This window comes from Colletotrichum aenigma (genome assembly GCF_013390185.1).
Source record: "Colletotrichum aenigma strain Cg56 chromosome Unknown KSG_Cg56_contig05, whole genome shotgun sequence".
Lineage (NCBI taxonomy): Eukaryota > Fungi > Ascomycota > Sordariomycetes > Glomerellales > Glomerellaceae > Colletotrichum > Colletotrichum aenigma.
In genome coordinates this window covers 4174724-4196754 of record NW_023500911.1, presented here as the reverse complement: position 1 = coordinate 4196754, position 22031 = coordinate 4174724, and the positions used below count along the sequence as shown (strand labels likewise).

The following is a 22031-nucleotide window of genomic DNA, read 5'->3' as shown; positions in this document are numbered from 1 at the left end:
GCCACTGTTCGTCTCTTGATGCAAATCCGCATAGTAAACCCCGCCCCTCCGACGCCAGGCATTTGTGCGCCTAGCATAGTAGTTTCCGTCCGATTTCATATTGCTACAGATCCACAAATCCCTTCCCGTATTCTTGCTGTCTCTTGCAAAAAGCGAATGTTCTGACTCTCTATCGTGTCAGGTGGTGTCTCAGACCTGGCCGTCCGCGACGGCGAGGCGTTGCTTCAAGGTCTTGGCCTTCTTGCCGCCCACGCGCCGCTTCTTCGCTCCCTTGACGTCGGGCTCTGCCACGGGCGTGGCCGTACCTGAAGTACCGTTGGCTGCGTTGCGATCGTCGAAGTTGCCCTCGCCTGGAAGTCTGTTAGCATGTTGAGGATCAAGGGAAAAGGGAGAAAACTCACCCTCGTGGTACATCTCGTCCAAACTAAGGTTTTCGTTGACCACTCGTTTGCGCTTGCCACCCTTCTTCTTCTGCGGCTTGTCGAGCTCGCCGCTCTCGAGGAGCTCTCTCTCGCGACGCTCAATCATCTCGGCCTGGTCGTCGTCCGCAAGCCACATGGCAATATCACGGTTGCGGTTCTCAGGAGCGCGGCGACCAGAGAAATCGACAGAAGCGCCGCCACCCGTGATGACGACACGCTGCACCTCCTCCTTCTGCATAGCACGCTTGCGGATACGTTCTTCGATGGTGCCGCGGGTGATGAGACGGTACACCGTAACCTGGCGAGTCTGACCCAGTCTGTGCGCTCTGTCCATGGCCTGCGAGTCGATTGTAGGGTTCCAATCAGAGTCGTAGAAGATGACGGTATCGGCAGACGTCAGGTTGATACCGAGACCACCAGCACGGGTGGACAGCAGGAAGATGAAGATCTCGGGGCGAGTCTGGAAGTCGGCAACCGTATCTCTTCTGTCCTCGAGCTTGGTGGAACCGTCGAGACGGCAATACTTGTAGTTTCGGTAGGTCAGATACTCCTCCATGAGATCGATCATGCGAGTCATCTGGAAGTAGAGCAGCACGCGATGCCCCTCGGCCTTAAGCTTAGTAAGTAGCCTGTCGAGCACCGCGAGCTTGCCACTGTCCGTGACGAAGCGACGCATGGATGGCACGGCGATGTTGGTGAACTTTCTCTTCTCGCTGTCGGGGGCAGGCAACAGCTTGTGGGGCGGGAAACGCTCGATCGGGATCTTCTCCGTGACCATCGCCCGCTCTTCGTGAATGGTGGGGCCGAACAAGCTCTTGCGCATGGGCATGTTGAACATGATGTTCTCCCTCTCAATATCGGCGCCACGGCTGCAGCAGCTGACCTCAATAGGGGGCGCTGAGGCGCGAGGACGACCAGCTTGCTCCAGACGACCCAATCCACTCTCGGAGTACTCGCTGCGGGCGACGTTCATCAGGTTGGCCAGGATACCCTCCTCGGTGATGTCGACCAAAGGCTGCCTGTTCCTGCGCTCCTTGATCTGGAACAGTGCATGAGCAGGCGTGAAGTTGATGTCCTCGGGCTCGTCGTAGGCAACATTCATGTGGCCCAAACGATTCTTCTTCTGGGACAGCTCGACTGCGCGAGTGAAGATGTCCTGATGGCTGGCCTTGTACACCTCGTTCGGGCTAGTGTCGGCAAAGCGCAGGAATGAAAAGTTGTCAGAGCCCTCCATGCTGTCTTTGATGTGCTCCGGGGTGAAGATGTTCATCATGTGCTGCAGGTTCTTGTTTCGCCATCCCGCCTTGGGGTTGTTGATGTCGCTCTTATTGACGCGGCCATCTCCTCTCCAGAGGAGCCGAGGCAAGTCGTACTCAATGGTGTTGCGCGTTGAGTAGCCCACATTGACCTCATTACCTTCTCTGATAAATGAAGCTGTCTCGGCGAAGTACCCAAAGGAGAACGGAGAGGTGGTGTCGGCTCTCTCAAACAGATCGGGGTGGTTGCAGACCTTTCGGAACTGCATGACGAGGTTCATGAGAGTACCGGAATCGTCGCTGTCGCCTGCAGTAGCCTTCTCGATAAGATCCATAATGCTGATCTGGTTCCTAAGGTTGCTGTAGATGGCTCTCTGTCTGTAGGTGAGGTCGCAGTAGACGTCTTCCTCAATCTTGTCTCCGAGCTCCTTCTGGACATGCTTCTTGACACGACGCAACATGAATGGCTTCAAGATCATGTGCAGACGCTTGAGCTGGTCCTCGTTGAGCTTGGTGTTACTCTGAGCGTGCGACTCGATGTCCTTGGAGAACCATTCGCTGAACTCGTCGTGAGAGTCGAAGAGTGACGGCATGATGAAATGGAGCAAAGCCCACAGTTCCTGCATATTGTTCTGGATGGGAGTACCGGTAAGCAGGAGACGGTTTCGGCAGTGGAAGCCCAGCAAGCTCTTCCATCTGGAACTTTGAGAGCTCTTGATGGCCTGGGCCTCGTCGAGAATCATGTACTGCCACTTCATCTTCTGGAAGTAGGCAACATCAGACACCACAAGCTGGTACGACGTGACGCAAACGTGGAAGGACGCCTCCTTCTTGTACGTTGAGTGCTTGCGATCCCAGAACTTTCGAAGCACCTTTCTGTCGCCGGCAGAGCCCCAGTACGGGAGAATCTTAAACTCCGGCACGAACTTGCGGATTTCCTGCTCCCAGTTGTGAAGGGTGGAGGCGGGTGCGACGACAAGGAACGGACCCCAGATGTCGTACTTTTCGGCGAGGTAGGCCATGACGGAGATAGACTGGACAGTCTTTCCGAGACCCATCTCGTCTGCAAGAATACCGTTGATGCCCTGCTCGTACAGGTTGGCGAGCCAGTTGAGACCCTTGAGCTGGTACTCCTTGAGCTGGGCGTTGATGAGCTTGGGCTGCTCGATCTCGACGTCGCCCATACCGGCAGGGTTCTGGAAGTTCATCTCGCCCTCCTCGTCCATATCGGGACCCTGGGGCTCGTTGAACTCTCTGGCCTTTCTCTGCGCCTCTGCAATGGCGTTCTGAGCGTTGGCCATGGCAGCCGCGCGCAGGTTCTCCTCGCTCTCCTCGTCAAAGTCGAGGTTCTCGAAGTTGGTAACCTTGGCGCCAAGAGGTCCGGTCGGCTCATCAACGTCCATCTTGTTCTCATCGGTCGCGGCCTTCTTCTCGCCGGCGGCAACCTCGGGGTTATCGGTGCTGCGCTCGACTTCGTCCGTCTTGATCTTCTTGCCGATGAAATGGGAGTAGAGCTCGGTCTGAGAGATAAGGAAGTTGAGCTTCCTCTTTTGACGGGCGGCTTCGCGCTCTGCTTCTTCCTTGCGGGCGTTTTCAATCTCCTGCTTCTCAGCAGCCTTCCTGAGATCACGCTCCTCACGCTCGTTGCGCTTCCAGAAGCCCATCATGTCACGCATGACACGCTTGGCGCGAGCCTGCTGGTCCTTGGTGCCCTTGTTCGTGCGCAGCTGCCACCTCTTGGCCTCCTTGGAAGCGAGAATGGCAGTCTTCTTGAGGTTCGAAGCCTTGGTCTGGTAAGACTCCGCCGCGAGCTTGTAGGTCTTGGTGACATCTTTGCGGGCCAGGTCGCGCCAAATCTGGTCGTAGATCTGAAGGAAGCCCTTGGTCTCGAACTTGGCGTCCTTGTTGGGTGGCTCCTCGGGCTTGTCTTCCTTCTTCTCCTTCTTCTTCTTTTCCTTCTTGCCCTTCTTCTCCTCGACGGGTTCGACAATGGTTTCCTCGTCGCCGTCGAGTTCGCCGTCGGGCATCTCGATATCGGCCTCGTCCAGATCCTTGTCCTTGTTCTTCTCCTTATCCTTATCCTTGGACTTCTTGTTGAACTTGATGCGGATCTTGCCCTCTTCCTTGGCAGGCAGCTCCTCGCCGGCGTCGATGGCAGCCTGTGCGGCTTCGGCAGAATCCTTCTCGGCCTGCTTCTGCTCCTTGGACTTCTTCGGCCTGGGCCCGCTGCGGCCCTTACCCTTCGGCTTCGTGCCAGGCTCCATGTCGGATGCTTGGAAGGTGGCCATCGTGCCGCCCTCGAGGTTGAGCTCCACAAGGTTGCGAGCGGGTCCCTTGATGCCCTTCTGCAGAATGAGTTTTGTCTGCTGCGCCTTCTTGTTCGCACGCTCGGCATCCCTCAGGTGCTTTTGCTTCTCGGTCTCGTCTTCGGCAAGGCGGGCGCGTTCGAGGGCAAGCTTCTGCTGCTCCATGGTGACGGCCATGGATTTCTCGCGGCGTCGCTTTCGCTGCATGTCCTTCTTGCGCTCCTTCTCGGCAAACAGCTCGCGTTCCCTGACCTCGTTCATGGCCTCCTCGTAGTAAATGTCATCGTAGCGGCGCTTACCAAGATCGGCATGTACAGTCAGCCGACGGGTCATATCCGTGGCGAACTCTTCGCGTCGCTGGTCACCCTGAGCGCTGTCATTTGTCTGCATAAGTCTGCGGCGCTTGTTGCCGCGCTGCTGGAACTGTGCATGCTCCTCGGCGAAATCAGCATCATCAAGGTCGTCGGCTTCCGCGTCGAGCTGGGCAATCAAAGCCTGCACCTTCTTCTCCTTCTCTGCGGACAACGTCTTCTGCTTGGGCTGGCCGTTGGCTTGACGCTTGGCAGGGACGCGAGGCGTCGGGGTCTCCAGCTTGGAGGACGACCGACGGCTGGTCTTGGGTGTGGACTCGGCGTCTCTGATATCGGAAGCCCTTGACTTTGACTTTCTAGGTACTCTCTCCTTCTTCTCCCGGCGGGCGAGGGGCGTGCTGGAGCGCTCCTTGGGCTCGGGACGGAGCTCAATCTCGGCTTCGCGCTCGGTCTTGACGGGCGGGTCGACAGAGCGAGGCTTCTCACGGTCGGGCTTCGGGTCGGACTTGACCACCTCCTTCTCCTTTTCCTTTTCCTTTTCTTTGTCTTTTTGCTCGACGGCCGGGGGCGATTTAGACTTTGGCTTGGAGATGGGTTCGGAGCTCGAGAGGATGTTGGAGAAGGACATGGGGTCGGCGGAGCGGCTAGGAGTCTGCGACAGTTAGAACGCGACCGTGTCAAGCGTGTCAATTGATAAGAAGCTTACGCTGGCGGGAGCTGGTGCTTTCAAGGGAGAAGGCTCGGGCTTGCCGAGAGGCGGCAGGGACGTGACGGGGCCGCCATTTGAGGAAGAGGCGTGCACGCTGGGGGAGGCAGCGTGCCGCAGGCTGGGGGACGTCATGTGCGGCGTGGCCCTGTTTGACGGGCTGATGGAACCGGCAGGCGGTTGATGGGACTGGTGATGGGAATGGGTGGTTGATCGCGGACTCCTCGGGGGGAAGTTTGCGGCTGATGGAGACGTGTAGCCTGCACCGTTCTTGTAGTAGGGGTGGGAGTCGCGAGAGGCCGGCTCGGTTTGCGAGTAATTACCGTAAGGATCGCGGGTCTGCGTGGTGGTGAAGAGAAAAAATTGATTAGTCGGGGGTGGGGTGATTCAATGGAAGATGGAAGACGCAGTGTGCAGGATGGCAAAAGGCCACGATGGATTGGTTTGATTAGGGAGGAAGAGAAATAGAATTTTGGGTTGAGTCCTGGGCTGGACCAGTTTGGGTTGGGTTGGGAATTTTCATTCGGGTAAACTTGGAGATGGGCGACGGGCTGCGAAGGGGGCACCGCACACGTTCCTCCTCCCGTGTTGCTGGTGGTGGACGTGGACGTGTAGTGTAGTGCAGCACTGCTGTGACTGGTCTGAGGTCTGCCCGGGTCCAGTGATGATGGATGTGGTGAGGAGAGAGAGTGGTGGATTGGGTGAAGTGGTGACGGGAATGAACGACGAAGATCGGGGAAGCGAAGGGGGAGGCGGCGTCGTCCAGGTTCTTGGTGGTCCTGGTTCGCGGTCCCAGACGCAAGGTCCCAGCACTCTTCTCTCACACTGATGAGGTGGAAGGGATGGATCTGGCGACTTTGCTGCCGCTACCAAAAAAGGACTGACACGCCTGGAACACTGGACGGGTGCGTTGATCGGTGACGGCTGACGAGGCGACAGACAACCTACACGACTGGGGAATGGGGAGAGACGAACAGAGCGTCAGAGGGCAAGTGCACCACCTTTTCCCCGACAGCGGATGCTACTTTTTCAAGGTGCAGCCCACGATAAGGAAAAAAACGGGGAAGGGCGTGGTGTCATTGAAGCAAGCCGTGAACATTGAGGCATCCAGGCAATCCCTCTGCTGATGCTGATGCTGATGCTGCTCTCGCCTCCATGTCTCTACTGCTGGACTCCCGCGCCATCGTCTCCCAAGATCCGGATGGGGCAAAGACAGCAGAGATTACAAAGGCGTCAGCACCAACACCAACACCAACACCAACGACAGCACAGAGCAGCGCCGGTAGCATCAGCAAGCAGACAGCCACTGGACGATCAGCTGCACAGACGGCGGCACCACTACCACCAGCAAGCTGTATGTTTGCCTACCTGCAACTGTCGCCTTACAAAGAAAGAGTGATACATGATACGTGATATACAGCCGCTGGTGCAAGTGACGAAGGACAAGGTGCTTTTCATACGGCAACAGCACGCGTGTCGCATTGCATCGCATCGCATCTCAGCGCAGCGCGACTACTGTTACGAACAAGGACGGGCAACCATAGCAAAACTGACAGGCAGACACAAATGAATCGAGCTCCTCTTACCTTGGACGGCGACGTCTTGGCCGCGCTGTTATGCCACGATCCCGCGTCCGAAACCCTCCTCTCTCTTGTGGTATCCGTCAGCGGGTCGTAGTAGCTGCTCGTGGCCGGCTTCTCGCGCGACGCATGCGACTCGGGCGGCGGGTAGTATCCGCTGGGGGGATGCAGCGGCGACAACGGAGGCGCCTGGTGGTGCCCGGCTCCGGGGCTGCCGCTGCCTCCCAACGCCGGCAATGAGGGCGCAAGAGGCCCGCCGGCAGACGGCGTCGACGAGTAGAGGGGATTCGGATGCGACAGGCCGGACTGGTGGGATCGCGGGGAGTGGTGCGGGTGGGAGTGCGACGAGGCCTTGGGCGACGAGTAGGACGAGTGCTGCGGGTGATGGAACTCGGATTGGGTTGGTGATCGCAAGCTGAAGCCCGAATGGCGCGCGCCGCCGGGTGCTGGGTTCATGATATCGCGGTGGTGGCTGCGGCGGTCGCGGTCATCCCGTTCGTCGCGGTCGTCGTGGCGGGAAGGCGCTTGCAGCACCGTCGAGCGGAAGTCTTTGGACGGCTCCATTGTGAAGGTGATGCGATGCGGCAGAGGCACCTAGAACGAACTGCGCACGACGATGCGATGTGGGAGAAGGGAAGGGGAGGAAGGGGAGGGAAAGGGAGAGAGGGGGAGAATTACTGCTGCAACGAGGATCGCGGACCCATGTGCAGTTGGCGGGTGGTGGACAGCAGGATGGGATTACGCGTTGGGGGTTTCGACAAGGACGTGACCAGGCCAGGTGAGGCGGATCGCGAAAAAAAGGTACGTGGTGGTGTGGTGTTTGGTTGGCGTCGTTACCGGTGCAGGGATGGCGGACAGGCGATTGTTGCGCCGGTTCGGCGAGGGGAGGATGGGTGATGCTATTGCGAAGGTCGGGGTGAGGGAATTGGGAGGTTGCGAGATAATTGTACCCTAGGCGCAGCCAGAAAGCGGGTGGCAATGAGGGTTGGAGTCGGTGTCGAGATCCAATGCGTGTGAGGTGGGCAACCTGGGCGTTGGTGTGCGTGTGTGCGGATCTCGGAGCTAAGGCGAGAAAGAGAGGCAGGTGCCCAGCTTCAGCTTGGCTATCCGCGGGTGCACACTGCAATATCTATTGATGGACGTGCTGTGCTGCGACGGGGTGGACAAGCAGTGCTGCTGGCGGTAAGATATCGACGGATTGTCAAGCTCAGCGACGGGATGCGCTATGGATTCGAGTGCCGTAGACCCTGCAAACTGCCCCGATGTGGTGGTGGTGGAGGTGGTGGTGGTTGGTGATGACGATGGTGCAGCTCGATCACCAAGACCAAGTCAAGATGGTGGAAAAGAAAAGGAATGGGACGGAGGGGAAGAAAGTGGGAATGGGAAGGAAGGGGATGGATGGGGGGATGAGATGATGGGAACAGAACAGGAAACAACAGAAAGCGAGGGCGAGAGCGCGGACAACGGGGGAGGGAGATGACACTGATGGGATGGGTGGATTGGCCTTTCCTTGGACGTGGACTGGACGTCCAGTGTGGACGACTGCGACTGCGACTGCGACTGACTGACGACGGGAGTGTGTGGCCGAGGGCGACGACGAACCTCCCGCCTTGCGTGCGCCTCGCCTCGCCCTCGTCGATGCACCGCGATTGAACCTCGTTTTTTTTCCTTCCTTGTCTGTTGCAGCTGCCTCCCCAAGGATGCGGTGTGTCGGCTTATTACCAGACCTCCTTCCTCACATTTTTTCCTACTTCTTTTCTTGCATTATGGATGAGATACGTGGTGAGGAAGCAGCACCTACATAAACAGCCTGTCCTTCCTGCCTCTCTCTCACTCTCTCCTCTCCTCTTCACGAAGCAGGTGCGACTGCTGCTCCTTCCTGCCTGTCAGTTCCCAGCTCCCGTGAGGATCCCGTCGCGATTCACCCATTTCTGGAAGGGACGTCTCTCCCACCACCCCCCAGCTCCTCCTTCCTGCAGCTGCGGTCTTTGCTTGGCCCGGGACCTTACCAGCTCTTTCCCAGCAGGCAGGACACTGGAGCCAGAAAAGCAACCAGGCACCTCCCCACCCCACCACCCTGCTCCGTCGGGCTTAGCGTCCTGCCCTCCCGCCAATCCCGGCACACGTCTGAGCCTCTTGGGTTGCTTCGCGCCCCTTCACCTTCCCTGCCCCGGCCGGCCCAGTCCAGCCTACCGCCCACATCAGTCCAGACGGAGCGTCCTGTACTCTCACGTATCTTCCCACGTCTTCTAGCAGAGGAGCTACTTCTCACATACAACATCTCCCTGAGGCATTTCAGCCGCCTCTCCCAGTTCCCCCAAACTCCTGACCGTCCATCTGCCATCGTCCCGTCCCTTCAGACAAATTCTCGACCGCCAATGCCCATGCCAACTCGCACATCACAAACCCCCAAAGCCTGCAGAAAACGTCGAGACCGTCACAGAATCAAGTCGGACAATACACAATCGATCATCACTTCCGCCACCGCAAGAGTCCCTCATCACCGCCCACACCCACACCGACCAAAAGTCCCGACTGCCCCGGAAAACCCGCTGGGAATGGCCTCAATCTCACCTCGCTCCCCCCGACCCAAGACCTCGGCAATCACAAAAACTCAAATCTCGCCATACGAGCACGTCGACGCTCCAAATTGACTCGTGATACGACACAGTCGCAACACGTCTTGGCACTCATTTTTACCTTTTGATCCCCCTTCACCAACTTCGGATCCCAGCTTAAACCCCCCCAAACAACACGATCTATTGATCCATTGATCCATCTTGTGCTGATGGCGATGGTTGCATGCACAGTGGACGACAACGCAACGCCCCCAAAAAACCTGCTCCCAGCGCCAAACCTACAGCAAGTTCTGCAGTGAGGGGGCGCGACAAAATGACCGACCCAAAACCCACTCCACCAACAAAAAAACAGAACCCCCATCAACCAGATTCCCCAGCAGCTCATCTCACCTCCTGGGCCCCTTTTCTCTCGCATCCCAATTCACTTCCGACTTCCCGTTGATCACCCTCCCCCAGTCCCGTTCGTTCCCCGTCACGATGGTCATGGTCACCGCAAACCGCACCGCTCCCATTCCTCAGCAACCCGCGACCAACAACGTCAGGCACACCCCGGCCCAGAAACGCCATCCTTTCAGGGCGGTTGGTTCGGGGGGGTAGGATCTTGGGGTGGGAGGACCCCTTATGATCCGAAATCTGCGCTACTGGGAAATTGTTAGTGCATCAATCGCTCTCCGCCCTGCACAACTCCATCGGCATCTTCACGCCGTCACACATCGCCCTGCCCAACATCGTCAATCGCAAAGACGTCTCGCCGCCGGCATTCCAACTATCCCAATCTCCAAGGTAATACGCAACACACAACAGAACACCGAAACTGGTCGTCTCCCAAGTCCAACAACAGACCCTTCCCCCACTCATCCCACGACCACCGCTTCACTGGCGCACCTCCGCAACCGCGTTGGTAGTGTCCCCCGCAATCCCTGCCCGTCATCACCCGGGCCTCGTCTCCCCGTGAAATCACGTGCATCAAACCTCCTCCGCCTTGCATCTGCCCAAAATTTCGTCAGAACGCAGCGTCAGCAGGGAAAAAAGTTCTCCTCGGGGGGGCGGAGACGCTGATGCCGGCCACTGACTCACTGCTAAATCTCGCAAGTTTGCCGCTGTAGCCATCTGCGCAAACATTATACACGTCACCTCACAGATTGCCGTTTTGTTGAGGTCTCTCATGTCGGCGCATATCGGATTTTAGCTTTCGTGTCTCGCACCTCCTAGTAAGTCCCGTGATAGCTTCACCACTCCGATAACATGCGCATTCACCACAAAATCCACGTAATTTGGTCTCACATCGTGCATTCGCAATCAATGGCCGAAGCCTCTATTGTCCTCGTCGTCTAAACAAGAACCCCAATGTCAAGAATAAAAGAAAAAAGTTCGCAACTGCAGATATCTGTCTATCCCATTTGCCAATGCAGAGGCGGCAGCCGCCCTTTTGGAAAGAAACGCGGTTTTGCCAATCTTTCAATTCCCTGCCCCCAATTCCATACTTCCCATGCTGTCCGCCTCATCTTCAATTCCCGTCTCCCTAGTTGCCCGGCCTGGGTCATGAGCGGCCGTGGCAGCGGCGGCACGCTTCAAATCAGAAGAGTAGTAGCAGTCATTTCAAGTCGTGAACCCCTACCCTCCTTTTGTTTTCCTTGTTCTACTATGCCTTTCATAAAAAACAAGAAACAGAAACCGCCCGCTTTGTGAGGAGGAAGAGAGAAGATTGGGGGGAAAATGCGGCACCCAGCCCCTGAAACCTTCCGTTTTTGGATGTCGTAAAAACCGTAGGAAACAATCTCTTCTTAGACAGCGCCGGCCGTGATCATCTTCTTGCGGAGGTAGTTCTTGTACTCGCCTATCGTGCCGTCCCAAGGCTTGATGGTCTTGTTCTCGCACACCAGAATCTGCTTGGCGATCTTGTCCAACAGTCTATGACGGGGTTAGCATTATGCTTATGAAATGGAATGGGTCTAGAAACATACCTGAAGTCGTGGGAAACGACGATGACACCACCGCTGAAGGCGTTGATGGCGTCGGCCAAAGAGTCAATGGTGGGGATATCCAAACCGTTGGTAGGCTCGTCGAGCAGCAGCATGTTGGGGCTCTCGATGGCGAGCAGGGCAAAAACGATACGCGACTTCTGTCCGTCGGACAGGGTGCCGATCAGGGAGGTCTGGGCCTCGCCGGTGAGACCGTAGCGGCCGAGCTGCTGACGCCAGTACTGATAATCCTGGGACTTTTCGGCATACTTCTCACGGACGAAGTCCAGTGCCGACTTGGTGAGGTCGAGCTGCTCCGCAGAGTGCTGGGAGTACAGGCCGAGCTTCAAGTGGGTGTGGCGGGTGACGGAACCGTTGGTGGGGGAGAGCTTGCCGGTCATCAGGCGCAGCAGGGTGGACTTGCCGACACCGTTGGGGCCGACGAGGGCGGTACGGGAGTCCATGTCGAAACCGAGGTCGATGTTGCGGTACAGGTCGTCCTTAGCGTCGCCAGAGTAGGAGAAGGTGACGTTGTCGAAGGACAGGACGGGAGGGGGCAGCTTCTCGACGTCGGCGAAACGGAAGGTGAAGACCTTGTCGGGGATGACGGGCTGGATGAAGCCGTCGGCCTCCATCTTGTCGAGGATCTTCTGGCGGGACTTTGCCTGACGGACCAAGTTGGCGTAGGTACCGGCGGAGGCGATGAACTTCTTGATGTGGACGATTTCGTCCTGCTGCTTCTGGTAGGCCTTCATCTGGTTGGTCTCCTGCTCGGATCTCGTCTTGCTGTACGAGTCGTAGTTACCTCCGTAGTAGAGGAGCTGCTTCATGCGCATGTCAAGCATGGTGGTGCACACACCGTTGAGGAAGTCCATGGAGTGGGAAACCAGGATGAGCGTACGCTCCCACTTCTTGAGGTACTCCTCGAGCCACACACAGGCCTCGAGATCCAAATGGGCAGTGGGGTCGTCGAGCAACAGCAGGGAGGGCTTGACGAAGAGGGCCTTGGCGAGGGCGACACGCATTCTCCAACCACCAGACATGTCCTTGGTCTTCTTGTGGATGGTGGTCTTGTTGAAACCCAGACCGGTCAGAATGAGGGAGGCACGGGTAGCGAACGTGGAGGGGTCCATCTTGTCCATGTGCTGCGAGATTGTTAGCTGGCGGTCATTCGTCGTTCTCGAGTAGAGTATCACATACCTCGTACAGGTCCATGAGGACGGGGTCCTCGGGGCCGCTCTCCTCCAGAATCTGCTCAGCCTTCTTGTCCAGGCGCTCCATCTCACGCTCGGCCTCGGTGACGACCCACTCAAGGGCACCCATGTCGGTGGGGGGAGCACCCTCGTTGAGAAGGTAGATGTCGACGTGGTCGGGGATGGGGTACTCGCGGTGGGCGATGGCCTTGAGCAGGGTGGACTTTCCGCAACCGTTCTCACCGAGGAGACCGTAGCGGCGGCCGTAGGTCAGCTCGAGGGTGGTGTCGGTGAAGAGGACGCGGCCGTGGAAGACGAGGGATGCACTGGTGATCTTGACGTCTCTGCTGCTGGGGACGGAGGCCAGGACACCGGTGGTGACACGGTCGGAGATGCCATGCTTGTCCATCTGGGCGGCGAGGCGGCTGACCTCGTCCATCTTATCGGCAGAGGTAGCGGGGCCATCCTCGCCGTCGCCGTTCACCGACGATGCGGTGGTGCTGGCATTCTTGGAGGCGCCCTCCTTCTCGGCCTTCTTCTCAGCGCGCTTCTTGGCGAGCTTGCTCTCGCCCTTGGCGGCGAGTCTCTTCTCCTTGGAGGCGGAAACCATGATGGCGGTGTTGTGATGGAGGAGGAGGGGGTTTTTTGGTGATGAATGACGATGGCGGGGTCGTCGTCTACTTTTTTAAGCGATGGCGGGGAACGTGGTCGTCCGGCAGAAAAGCAGGAGGGAAAAAAAGAGAAACACGGGACCCTTGTGTGTTTTCTGATGATGCGGTCGACTACGATGGGAAAATGCCACGCAGCGTCAAGTCGGCGATGAAGTCGACTTCTAAGGAGAGGATGGGGGAGGAGGAAGAGGCGTGAAGGAGAAGGAGAGAGAAAAAATTCGACGGTTTCTCTGACTGGGTGACGGGACCAAGCGACAAAGCAAAAAAAGTCCTTTGGGCGTGGAGCGGCGGTGCGAAACACAGCCTGGAGAGCGCTGATTTCAGGTTCCCAGTGCTGAAAGGTGGGGAGGGGTCGCTGTTCTGACGACTTGGTAGTGGGGCAGGAGGACTCAAAATTTTGAAAAAGCTGATAACCGATAGGGTAGCGAGGCGATAAGGCACCAACCTGCGTCTCAAAAGATACGTACCGACCTTGCCTCTGAGGCCTACAAGGTACTGCTGCTGTTCCTCGAGCAAACAGCCACGTCAAGCGCCGGGTATTTTTACCAATATCAATGCATGCAAAGGACTCGGCTGCAGACTGGGTGAATAGCGAGGCGGCCAATGACACGATGTGCTGTGAATCACTTTAATGTCGACGGCTGCGACTGAGGCTGTTGGCGAGTGAACCCTTTCACAGTGTTGCCCCTCAGCATGTGGCTATCCTTATCTAATCAGCATTGCCAGTTGTCCTGCTGGCTGCAACTTGCAGCACAAGCAGGCCAATGGGGCTTGACGTCACGTCACGTGCAGCTCCGCCTGACTTTACCTGTGACGTGATTGGGCGGGACTGTCAGCAGCAGGCGGTGATGGACGAAAGATATTAGTCGAAGCGTATGTTTTCTTGTAAATACTATTTCAAATGTTTTATGCGACCAATATTCCGTATATCATTGGGTATCTTTCCGGCTGATGACTGGAATTAGCTCTGCCGTCCATATGAGATGCTTCCCGTCCCTATTCCGTGTGTATATATCGTCTCTCCTTCTCTTGAGGGTTCTTCCTCTGAACAAATACGATGGTCTCTACTGAACACGCATTCTGTGGTATTTATTTGATCACTCCGCCGTTTTCACCATCTTCCTATCCAGAAGGCTATGGTCATTTGCGGTGACTCTAGACCGGGACGCAACCCTTCTGTGGGGATCGTTCCGGATGTCGTAATGGCGTACAACCACGACCGTTTGAATGAGGTCAAGGCCATGCTTTGACGTTGACGGTGTAACAACACTGCTTTTCGTCCTGGCACTGCGGCCGTTGCGGGTGGCGTGTGGTAAGTTGTCGTTGCCCATACCACAACGCTATGGGCGCGGGAGTGCTTGTCCATCGTTCGTTGTTGGAGGTGCCTCTGAGGACTGCTCGGGGCTGGTTCATCGTGGAGCCAAAGATCCTTGTTACGCTGGATCGCCCGGGTGTTGAGCACAATCCAGCATTGTCCAACAGTATAATCGTCCTGGGCAGCACTAGTGCAACTTCGCTGTGAGGAATTCCTCAGCAACACTCCGGTCCGGGACAGTTGAGCCTGTCCTCTCTCAGTATCGACCTGGGCAATTCAGTCCATCGTTCCCAGCGAAGCTGCCTATCGCCTGTCGTGATTCGCTTTGTCCCTCGTGAATCTCTGGCGACGCTTCGAAGACGCGGAGCCTATTCTTGACAATCTGTCGGCCTGCGAATTCCCGTCGGGCACTGTCGCCGTCGTTGAATTTGAATGTTTCGGCGAGCGTCCCGTTGTTGCGGTAAAGACCTGTCGGCCGCCTCTGCTTTCGTCGGTCCGCGCCCCGCGATCATGTCGTAGGCCGGGCGGCATAGCAAGACCTCTTGCGTCTGTTCCCTCGCATGCGTCTGGTCGGAGGTCTTTGCCGCCACGCATTATCGTCGATGGCGATGCTCTCAGGCTGGTGCTAAGCCAAGTGTAAATCTCTTTCCATATCATCCACTTCGTCGGTGTCTCAAAACCTCGCCTGCCGACTACTGTAATCCCTCGCCACCGTAACGCTCCCGTCCGCCCCGGGCACAAACCTCACATAATGGTTCGCAAAATAACTCAGCATCATCCTCCTCGGCACGAAGATCTCCCATGCGCTCGTCGGCGGCACGGGGACCATCTCGCACAGCTCGCCCCTCGGCACGAACACCACGTCCGAGTACTGCCGCCTGATATTGTCGACCTCGACGCACGCGAAGACGAACAGCGCAAAGTGCACGACCCTGTAACCTCCTTATCAGCAAAACTTCCAAACACCCACAGGAGGGAAACTCACATTAGCCAGAACATGAAGAATATCAACGCCGTCATGGTATGCGTCTGCCTCTCATCAACCTGCCAATACGTCGGATCCAAATCCATATACGACAACCACCCACTAATCACAACCCCCATCGTCGCCGCCGTCGCCGCCCAAATCAATAAATGCGCCGCCACATGCCCCCCCGGGCTACCCCAACTAAACCGCGTACTCCGCGGCCGGTCCTTGCTCTTCGTCCACCGCACGCCTCTATCCCTCACAAACAGCGCCACGAGGTCGCCGCCGCTCCAGAGCATCGCAAGCGCGGACGTCGGACTGCCCATGGCCCAGTTGCTGACGTACATGTCGTCGGTCTCGCGCATGGAGCCCAGCACGCCGCCGAGGATGACCAGCGCAAGGAGGAGCGAGGCGATACGCAGGCAGAGCGTGGTGCGGTACATGGAGCGGTTGTGCGGGATCGCGGCGAGGAAGGCGCCGTGGCGGGTGCCGCTCGGGTCCGGGGCGAGGGTGGTTATGGCTGGGTGGAGGGGTGTGTTGTCCATCGTTGCGGTCCGTCGTCGTCGTCGGAAGAGGAGGCGGCGGTCTGCATCGGGTCTCAATGGAGGTTCGTTCGCCTATGGCGATTGGGATTTGCGCGTCATGGGCGCCATGCGGAGGTCTCGGTCAATGGCTCTTTCGGTATGATGTTCAATTCCGTAGTGCGGCGGTCTCGTTATCGAACGGGTTCGAGGGTCGTCGAATTACGCGGTAATTGTGAGGTCGTCGCAAGCGGTGGTGTTGATACGGGAAACATTGGGAGCGCAACATGGGCAGCGATGAGAGGCCGAGGGGAGAAGCCGAAGGGGACGGCGACAGGGGTTAAGATGCTCGATTGAATCCCTCCCAGGGCGGACGGTCCATTCACAGCGCGACGTTGCCGTTCTGGCGGGAGGCGCCCGGTGGGGCACCTCGTTTCCTGCAGGGCCTGAAGCATGCTGCGACGGGGCGCGGCGCCCCCGGGAACCTGCTGTGCCACTGGGAAATACGGGGACTTTTTTTTGATTTTGATGTCACTGGGGGATGGGATTTCACAGGTGAAACATGACGTTAAGGCGCATGTCCATCACCTAATTGAAGGAACGAATACCGCCTCACTTTGGAGTCAATGATCAAGTAACGACACTCTAGAACACCAATTCTTGAAAGATAGCTCAATATGCCCATGTATTCATAATCGTAATATCCCAAAAATATAGCAAATATCATGACACCATGCCATGCAATTTTGACAATCCCCAACGCCATGCGTAAACCATTAACAGTCCTCACGGGGGTATCTTCCTCTCCTGCTCACATCGACCTCGTCCTCGCACCACCAGCCCCTCCCCTTGAACTCTCGCCCAAGACCAAATTCTTATTCAACCTGAACTTGCCCTCCCTCGAGTCCCCAGCAGCAGGCGTCATCCCATTCGCCCCCGTCGCAAACTTCAAGTCCACATCCCCGGGCAGAATAAGCTGCGGCTGCGCGTCCCCCCGCCGCATCCTCTCCAGCTCCGCCTCGTCCGGCACGTAATCGTCCGGGGGGGCCTTCATGCTCGGCCGCAGATGCCGATCGCGGTCCCCGGGCGTCGTCCTCGGCGGCAGCCCGCGGACGGGTTTGCGTTTGATGGCGGAGGGGAGCGCGTGCTGGTGTCCCGGGCGTTCGGGCAGTGGCGGCGGTGGCGTCTCCGGGCGCGGCGACTCGGTGAAATCGGGGAATGCGGCGACGGGCTCGGTGGCTCCAAGAGGGCTCGACGACTGCGGCGAGCGCGGAAAGGAGGGCGCCCTGGCGGAGTTCTGGGACTGCCACGTCGGCAGCTTGGGAAAGGGTTTCGCGACAACGTAGACTGTCTGACCTGTCTCGGGGATGTACATGACGCGCGGTCTGCGGCGGCGGATCTCGCGGCTGCGCTCGACGCAGGCGCGGATGAAGAGGCAGAAGCGGATGAATCTGGAATCAGTGTTAGTCTTGAAGAGTTGTGATGTCGGTGAAACATACGCGTTGATGCCTGTCAGGGTGCAGGCACTGAGGGCAAGGCTGGCCGGATTGTTCGCCGGGTCGCCGTCCATCCACCTAAGTTGCAGCCCGACCCATCCCGCCGCCACGGCAGAGACGACGGAGAGGACGAGCTCGAGGCCGATGAGGGCTTTCGGCGTGATGCCGCGGCCGTAGCGGGCGCAGAGCGTGAGGAACTCGGCCAGGTCCCAGAAGAAGGACGGCACGGCCTGTGTTATATCTTGTAAGTTTTACCAACTTCGGGCAAGCGGCAGAAGGACGACATACCCCGACCAACAAGATCCCAGGCCAGATATTCAAGACGAGATTCGGCCTGTACGAGTACCACGCCAGACAAATACCCAGTACGATGGCGCTGAAAAGCGTGCCGCAGGCCCTGAACACAATCTTGCACACCTCCCACCCGCGGCTGCGCTGGTTCTCGAGCCAGCGCACCTGCGACGGGTCGATGGACGCGGCGGACGGGGACGGCGAGGGCGGCTTGCCGGCGTCGACTTCGGCGGAGTGCAGGGACTCGAGCTGGTAGCTCTCTGCGGCGGGCGCGCTGCTCATGGGCGGCGGCGCATGGAGTCTGTTGCTGGACCGGTCCTCCTCCCAGTAGTTCAGCGCGGTCGACGACAGTTGGTGGTAATACGGTGGTGTCGCTGCTGCTGCTGTGGTTGTTGTTGACGGGAAGGTGGTGGCCTTAGCCGGGACCGCCTTTCTGGAGATTTTCCCCATCAAGTATGGCTCTGCTCGTATTCCCACCGGCGCATCGGCGCTTCACTTGTTCCCGCTGAATAACAGAAAATATGATCCGATATTTGACTTGGCGCGAGCGGGAGTTTGGCTGGGAAAACCCAGGCTCGTGTCCGTTACAGCGGTTCGTCCTGACTCGGTGTGTGTAGCGGCGTCAGGGGTACCACCAACAGAGCTGCTTCTGACAACGCCGACCAACGGGACGCCTTTTCTGCCCGAAGAATGATGTTGATCAGTGAATTAGCCTGGGTCTGCGCCTCGCTCAAGTGAACAAGCGTAGAACGAATCGACCGAAGGTACGGGATAGTTCCCCAGACGCGGCGCTGCGGCGGCATGGCATGCGGTTTAAGGGCGGCGGACAAGAAATTAGGCAACCGTATTCTGTACCGGCTCCACCTGCATGCGGAAGCCCGAGCCGAATGGTGAGTTGTTGGAGATGCATTGGCGGCTCTTGTCGTGTCTCCATTTGGCGATTGGCATGCCGAATGGGTAATTGTCAAAGTTGGGAACGGTGTTGTACCCAATTGTCGGTGGTGGTGGCATGTTGAAGTGAGGTTTGCCATTGAACGGGAGGGCGATGGGACCAGGATAAGCATCAACAAGCCTTGGAGGTCATCTTGGCGAGCTGAGCCTCGTTGAAGCTGCAAAAAACAGCCTACCCCTGGCGCAATGGAACGATTGGAATATTCTGTCGGCCTCCAAACGAAGATATTTATCGAAGAAATGTCCGATTCAGCCGTTGAATTCAACGATCGTCCCGTCCCCTGAAACTCAACAACAAGCCGTATTTTCTTTGTGGCCAATCAATGAGGCGACTGTTGATAGGTGTCCACCTTTAACCGGAGAGATCTCTTGAAGCTCAATTCCAGTCTCAGGCGATCTCAGAGAACCTCTCCAATGAACATGTCCGTCCCATAAGCAACCAAAAGTTCAAAAGACCCATCGTTGGATCAAAACAATATGCATCGTTGCGACGGATGGCAAAACATTGGACACTGTGGGAATTGAACCCACGACCTTTCACAAGGCGCATCGTCACGTAGACGAAGGTGCGAAGCGAAAATCATACCCCTAGACCAAGCGCCCATTACTGGGAACTCCAGGCTGGAAATGATCTTAGAAAGCCCACCCCACCATCGCGAAACCATCCATCTCGCAAGGTGCGTTCTCCATCGCTCTCCATTGCTTTAACAAAGTTCGATGCGTAAACGACTACTGGTGAGTTGCCGATACTGAGAGCCCTCGGCAACTTCCTTAGCCTGCGCCAAACCTTTCACAAAAGCATCACCCAACGCAATGACAGACTCCAATGCATTGAAACGTGAAATCGCTTCTCATTCATCCACCCATTCGGGTATCCTACTCATACAATCATTATACAATCAACCCCTCTAAGCCTGCACATCACTCTTCAACTTCTCATACACAGTCTCGCCCCCAACCTCTCCCTGCCTCGGGCCTGCATCCCGCCCGGCCTTCGTCTGGCTCAGCTTCAAGTGCTGCTCCGCCACGCGGCCAGGGTCATTCTCACTTCCAATCTCCGCCTTCATCGCCGCCTGCACGCCGTTCTTGGTGTTCTTATCGTCGAAGCCCTCCGTGATGTTCTTGCCGTGCGGGCCGTTCGGGTCGCGCGTGTACTGGTTGTTGACGTATGTCGGCGCTGCGCCGGCTTGACCGGGCACCGATGCGGCGCCGCTCCCGGGAGCAGAGCCGGTGCTGGTGGAGGAAGTAGAGGCGGTTGGGTTGGCGGCGAAGGAGCCGTTGTTAGCGGCGGACTCGGCTGCGAGGGAACCGGCGGGGACGGGGCCCGTGGGCTCGGAGGTTGTAGGGGCGGAGGCGCCGGGTTGGACCTGCGCTTGTTAGTATTGTTATTCATGATGAAAATAAGCCAGGGCGCATAGTGAAGGTGTAGGCGTACCTTAGTGCCGGCGGAGGGAGCCTTGTTCTGTTGCGCAGACATTTTAATGGTGATATGTGATTGGTTTGTGATTTTGGGTATAATAGACTCGTTCTGTTTTAGTCGATTGATTTCGTAGTTGTTTGATTTGAATCATGCTGCTATTCATTTTCGAATTCGAGGCTCGTCGCAGCCATATAAATCACAATCGCCGTGGCCTCGCATGACATCATGTCGGCCTCGTCTTACATCAAACCCAAGCCCGGAGGAAAACCTCCACGCGCCGCACAGGCAACGAACCCACTGCGGGATGACTTCAGCCTCTCCACATATCCCACCACAGCTCTGTCGCGGGATGGGCAATGAGCGCCGCATTACATCACCCTTGCGGCTCTGTCTCCTCTCTTCATCTGTCGATTGAGAAAATGAGGCAAGATGAAAACTTGGATGAGATGGATGAAATGGGCATGTTGCAGGTGTGGAGGGCGATCGATCATGTTGGCGCGACCGATCGATCCTCACCGAGCCCTCACCGAGGGGTGGAGACACGTGAGCGGGGCGGCTCGCGGGTTATGTGCTGGAGCTTATGACGCGGATTGGGGACGAGGCTGGCCTTTCTTGGTGATGAATGATTGTGTTTGCACCTTTCAACGTCACAATTATGGATTAGTGAAGTCTTATGTCCATTGACGAGACAGAACAGTCTTGAGGTGGATATGTGGGATCTTCGTCTGTAACTGGACCCTTCTCGGCCGAGATGCGTCAGCCGCAAGATGTGATGCTAGGAACCGGAGCCTGCATTATTTTTTCCCCGGCCTACCTTTGTGAACAGTGCAACCCTCTTCTTATGGTGATCATTTACCTGCTTTCTATTCATTCTGTGGACGAGGCCAAATGACAGGATGTCTGTTGATACCCTAGAGCCTAGTAGAAAGGGTTTTCTTTCAGAAGGTCTCTGGATCAGAACACTGAAAGATGACCCGCGTATTCAAAACAAAACCTCATTGTGAGAATGTGATGCCATTAGGGTACAATACTTCCTAGGTATGCACGGAGTGAAGTCTCAGTTCACATTACTGCTTGGTTCTTTTCCTGATCTGAATAGAAACAAAACAAAATGAGATTCACCACCAAGTGCGAAACTCACTGCGCATGACTCTGTGAACCATCAAACCAAACAGTCTTAGTTTCTTGGCAGCATTTTCACGGGAAACGTTTACGAAATGTTTTAGTAAACTCATCCGGGGCTCGAGGTCTTATGACTGTGAAGCCCATCTTAAGCGGGGAAACGGGAGGTGTCATCTCGAAGCTGGTCTTGGCATCATCTTGTCAAAAGCTTAAATGACGCCAAACGAGGCAGCTAGCCAGGTTTCAGCTGCTCCGACAGGGAATGTCATGTTAATTCTCGCTTCATCTCCGCGCCTCTGGCTGGTCTAGGTCACTCGCAACTTCAAGTGCACTGCAATCGCGGAGTTGTTGAGACGACCTGCACTTCTGTTCCCTATTGTGAGTTGTGAGAATAGTCTCAACAACTGATTGAGTGCCCCGCTCTAATTCTGCACTTTCCTGCCCAGGATCATCTACTCCCTGGCTCTTTGACAGCCTCACTCTACGAAAGAGCGCATTCCGTCGGCACATTTTTCGCCATCAAGGCCCCTAACTGCATCACTTTCCAAATGGTGTACAATAAATTCAGTTTCGGACGTATGTCGCTCATTTAGTCTCTTCGCCCGACATCATCACCTCGTGGCACGGCCCACCTCAACTCAGGTTACACCCTGAACTGCGATGATCCAAGTTCGTCGCACAGATTAAACCCCCCTTTTCCCCACGAGTCAAATCAATAAATCACTCAAACTGAGTTTCAACGAAGCATTTCACGCAATATGGGGACCAGCGGATGAATTATGTGAAATATGTATTCCATGGAAAGATATGCAAGAATCGAACGATGACTAGCCGGGCCCACGATCTCTCAAGAGACGCAGAAACAGCCATGATTCCGTCTACCACGCGGCCACCACGCGTAGCAAAGTCTTCAGCTTCTAGCTGATCTCATCAGACATCAACCACTACCTAGACCCTCACTGA

At 56.8% G+C, this 22031-nt stretch overlaps 5 protein-coding genes across 5 annotated transcripts; all 5 read right to left on the bottom strand.

The window, feature by feature from the left end:
- Positions 1 to 189: 189 nt before the first annotated feature.
- On the bottom strand, positions 190 to 7145 carry INO80 (Chromatin-remodeling ATPase INO80; the record flags this gene model as incomplete). The annotated part of the gene is made up of 4 exons (XM_037324008.1): positions 190 to 350; positions 402 to 4947; positions 5002 to 5340; positions 6588 to 7145. 4 exons carry the CDS (start codon positions 7143 to 7145, stop codon positions 190 to 192), a joined length of 5604 nt encoding a protein of 1867 aa, XP_037178689.1.
- Positions 7146 to 10944: 3799 nt separating this feature from the next.
- Positions 10945 to 12924, bottom strand: ARB1-1 (ABC transporter ATP-binding protein ARB1; the record flags this gene model as incomplete). The annotated part of the gene is made up of 3 exons (XM_037324007.1): positions 10945 to 11071; positions 11125 to 12266; positions 12322 to 12924. 3 exons carry the CDS (start codon positions 12922 to 12924, stop codon positions 10945 to 10947), a joined length of 1872 nt encoding a protein of 623 aa, XP_037178688.1.
- Positions 12925 to 14973: 2049 nt separating this feature from the next.
- CGCA056_v008759 (uncharacterized protein) lies at positions 14974 to 15812 on the bottom strand (the record flags this gene model as incomplete). The annotated part of the gene is made up of 2 exons (XM_037324006.1): positions 14974 to 15232; positions 15286 to 15812. 2 exons carry the CDS (start codon positions 15810 to 15812, stop codon positions 14974 to 14976), a joined length of 786 nt encoding a protein of 261 aa, XP_037178170.1.
- A 787-nt stretch (positions 15813 to 16599) lies between these two features.
- On the bottom strand, positions 16600 to 18025 carry CGCA056_v008758 (uncharacterized protein; the record flags this gene model as incomplete). The annotated part of the gene is made up of 3 exons (XM_037324005.1): positions 16600 to 17239; positions 17288 to 17514; positions 17573 to 18025. The coding sequence occupies 3 exons, from the start codon at positions 18023 to 18025 to the stop codon at positions 16600 to 16602; spliced, it is 1320 nt and encodes a 439-aa protein (XP_037178171.1).
- Positions 18026 to 19434: 1409 nt separating this feature from the next.
- On the bottom strand, positions 19435 to 20003 carry CGCA056_v008757 (uncharacterized protein; the record flags this gene model as incomplete). The annotated part of the gene is made up of 2 exons (XM_037324004.1): positions 19435 to 19893; positions 19962 to 20003. 2 exons carry the CDS (start codon positions 20001 to 20003, stop codon positions 19435 to 19437), a joined length of 501 nt encoding a protein of 166 aa, XP_037178174.1.
- Positions 20004 to 22031: the final 2028 nt, after the last annotated feature.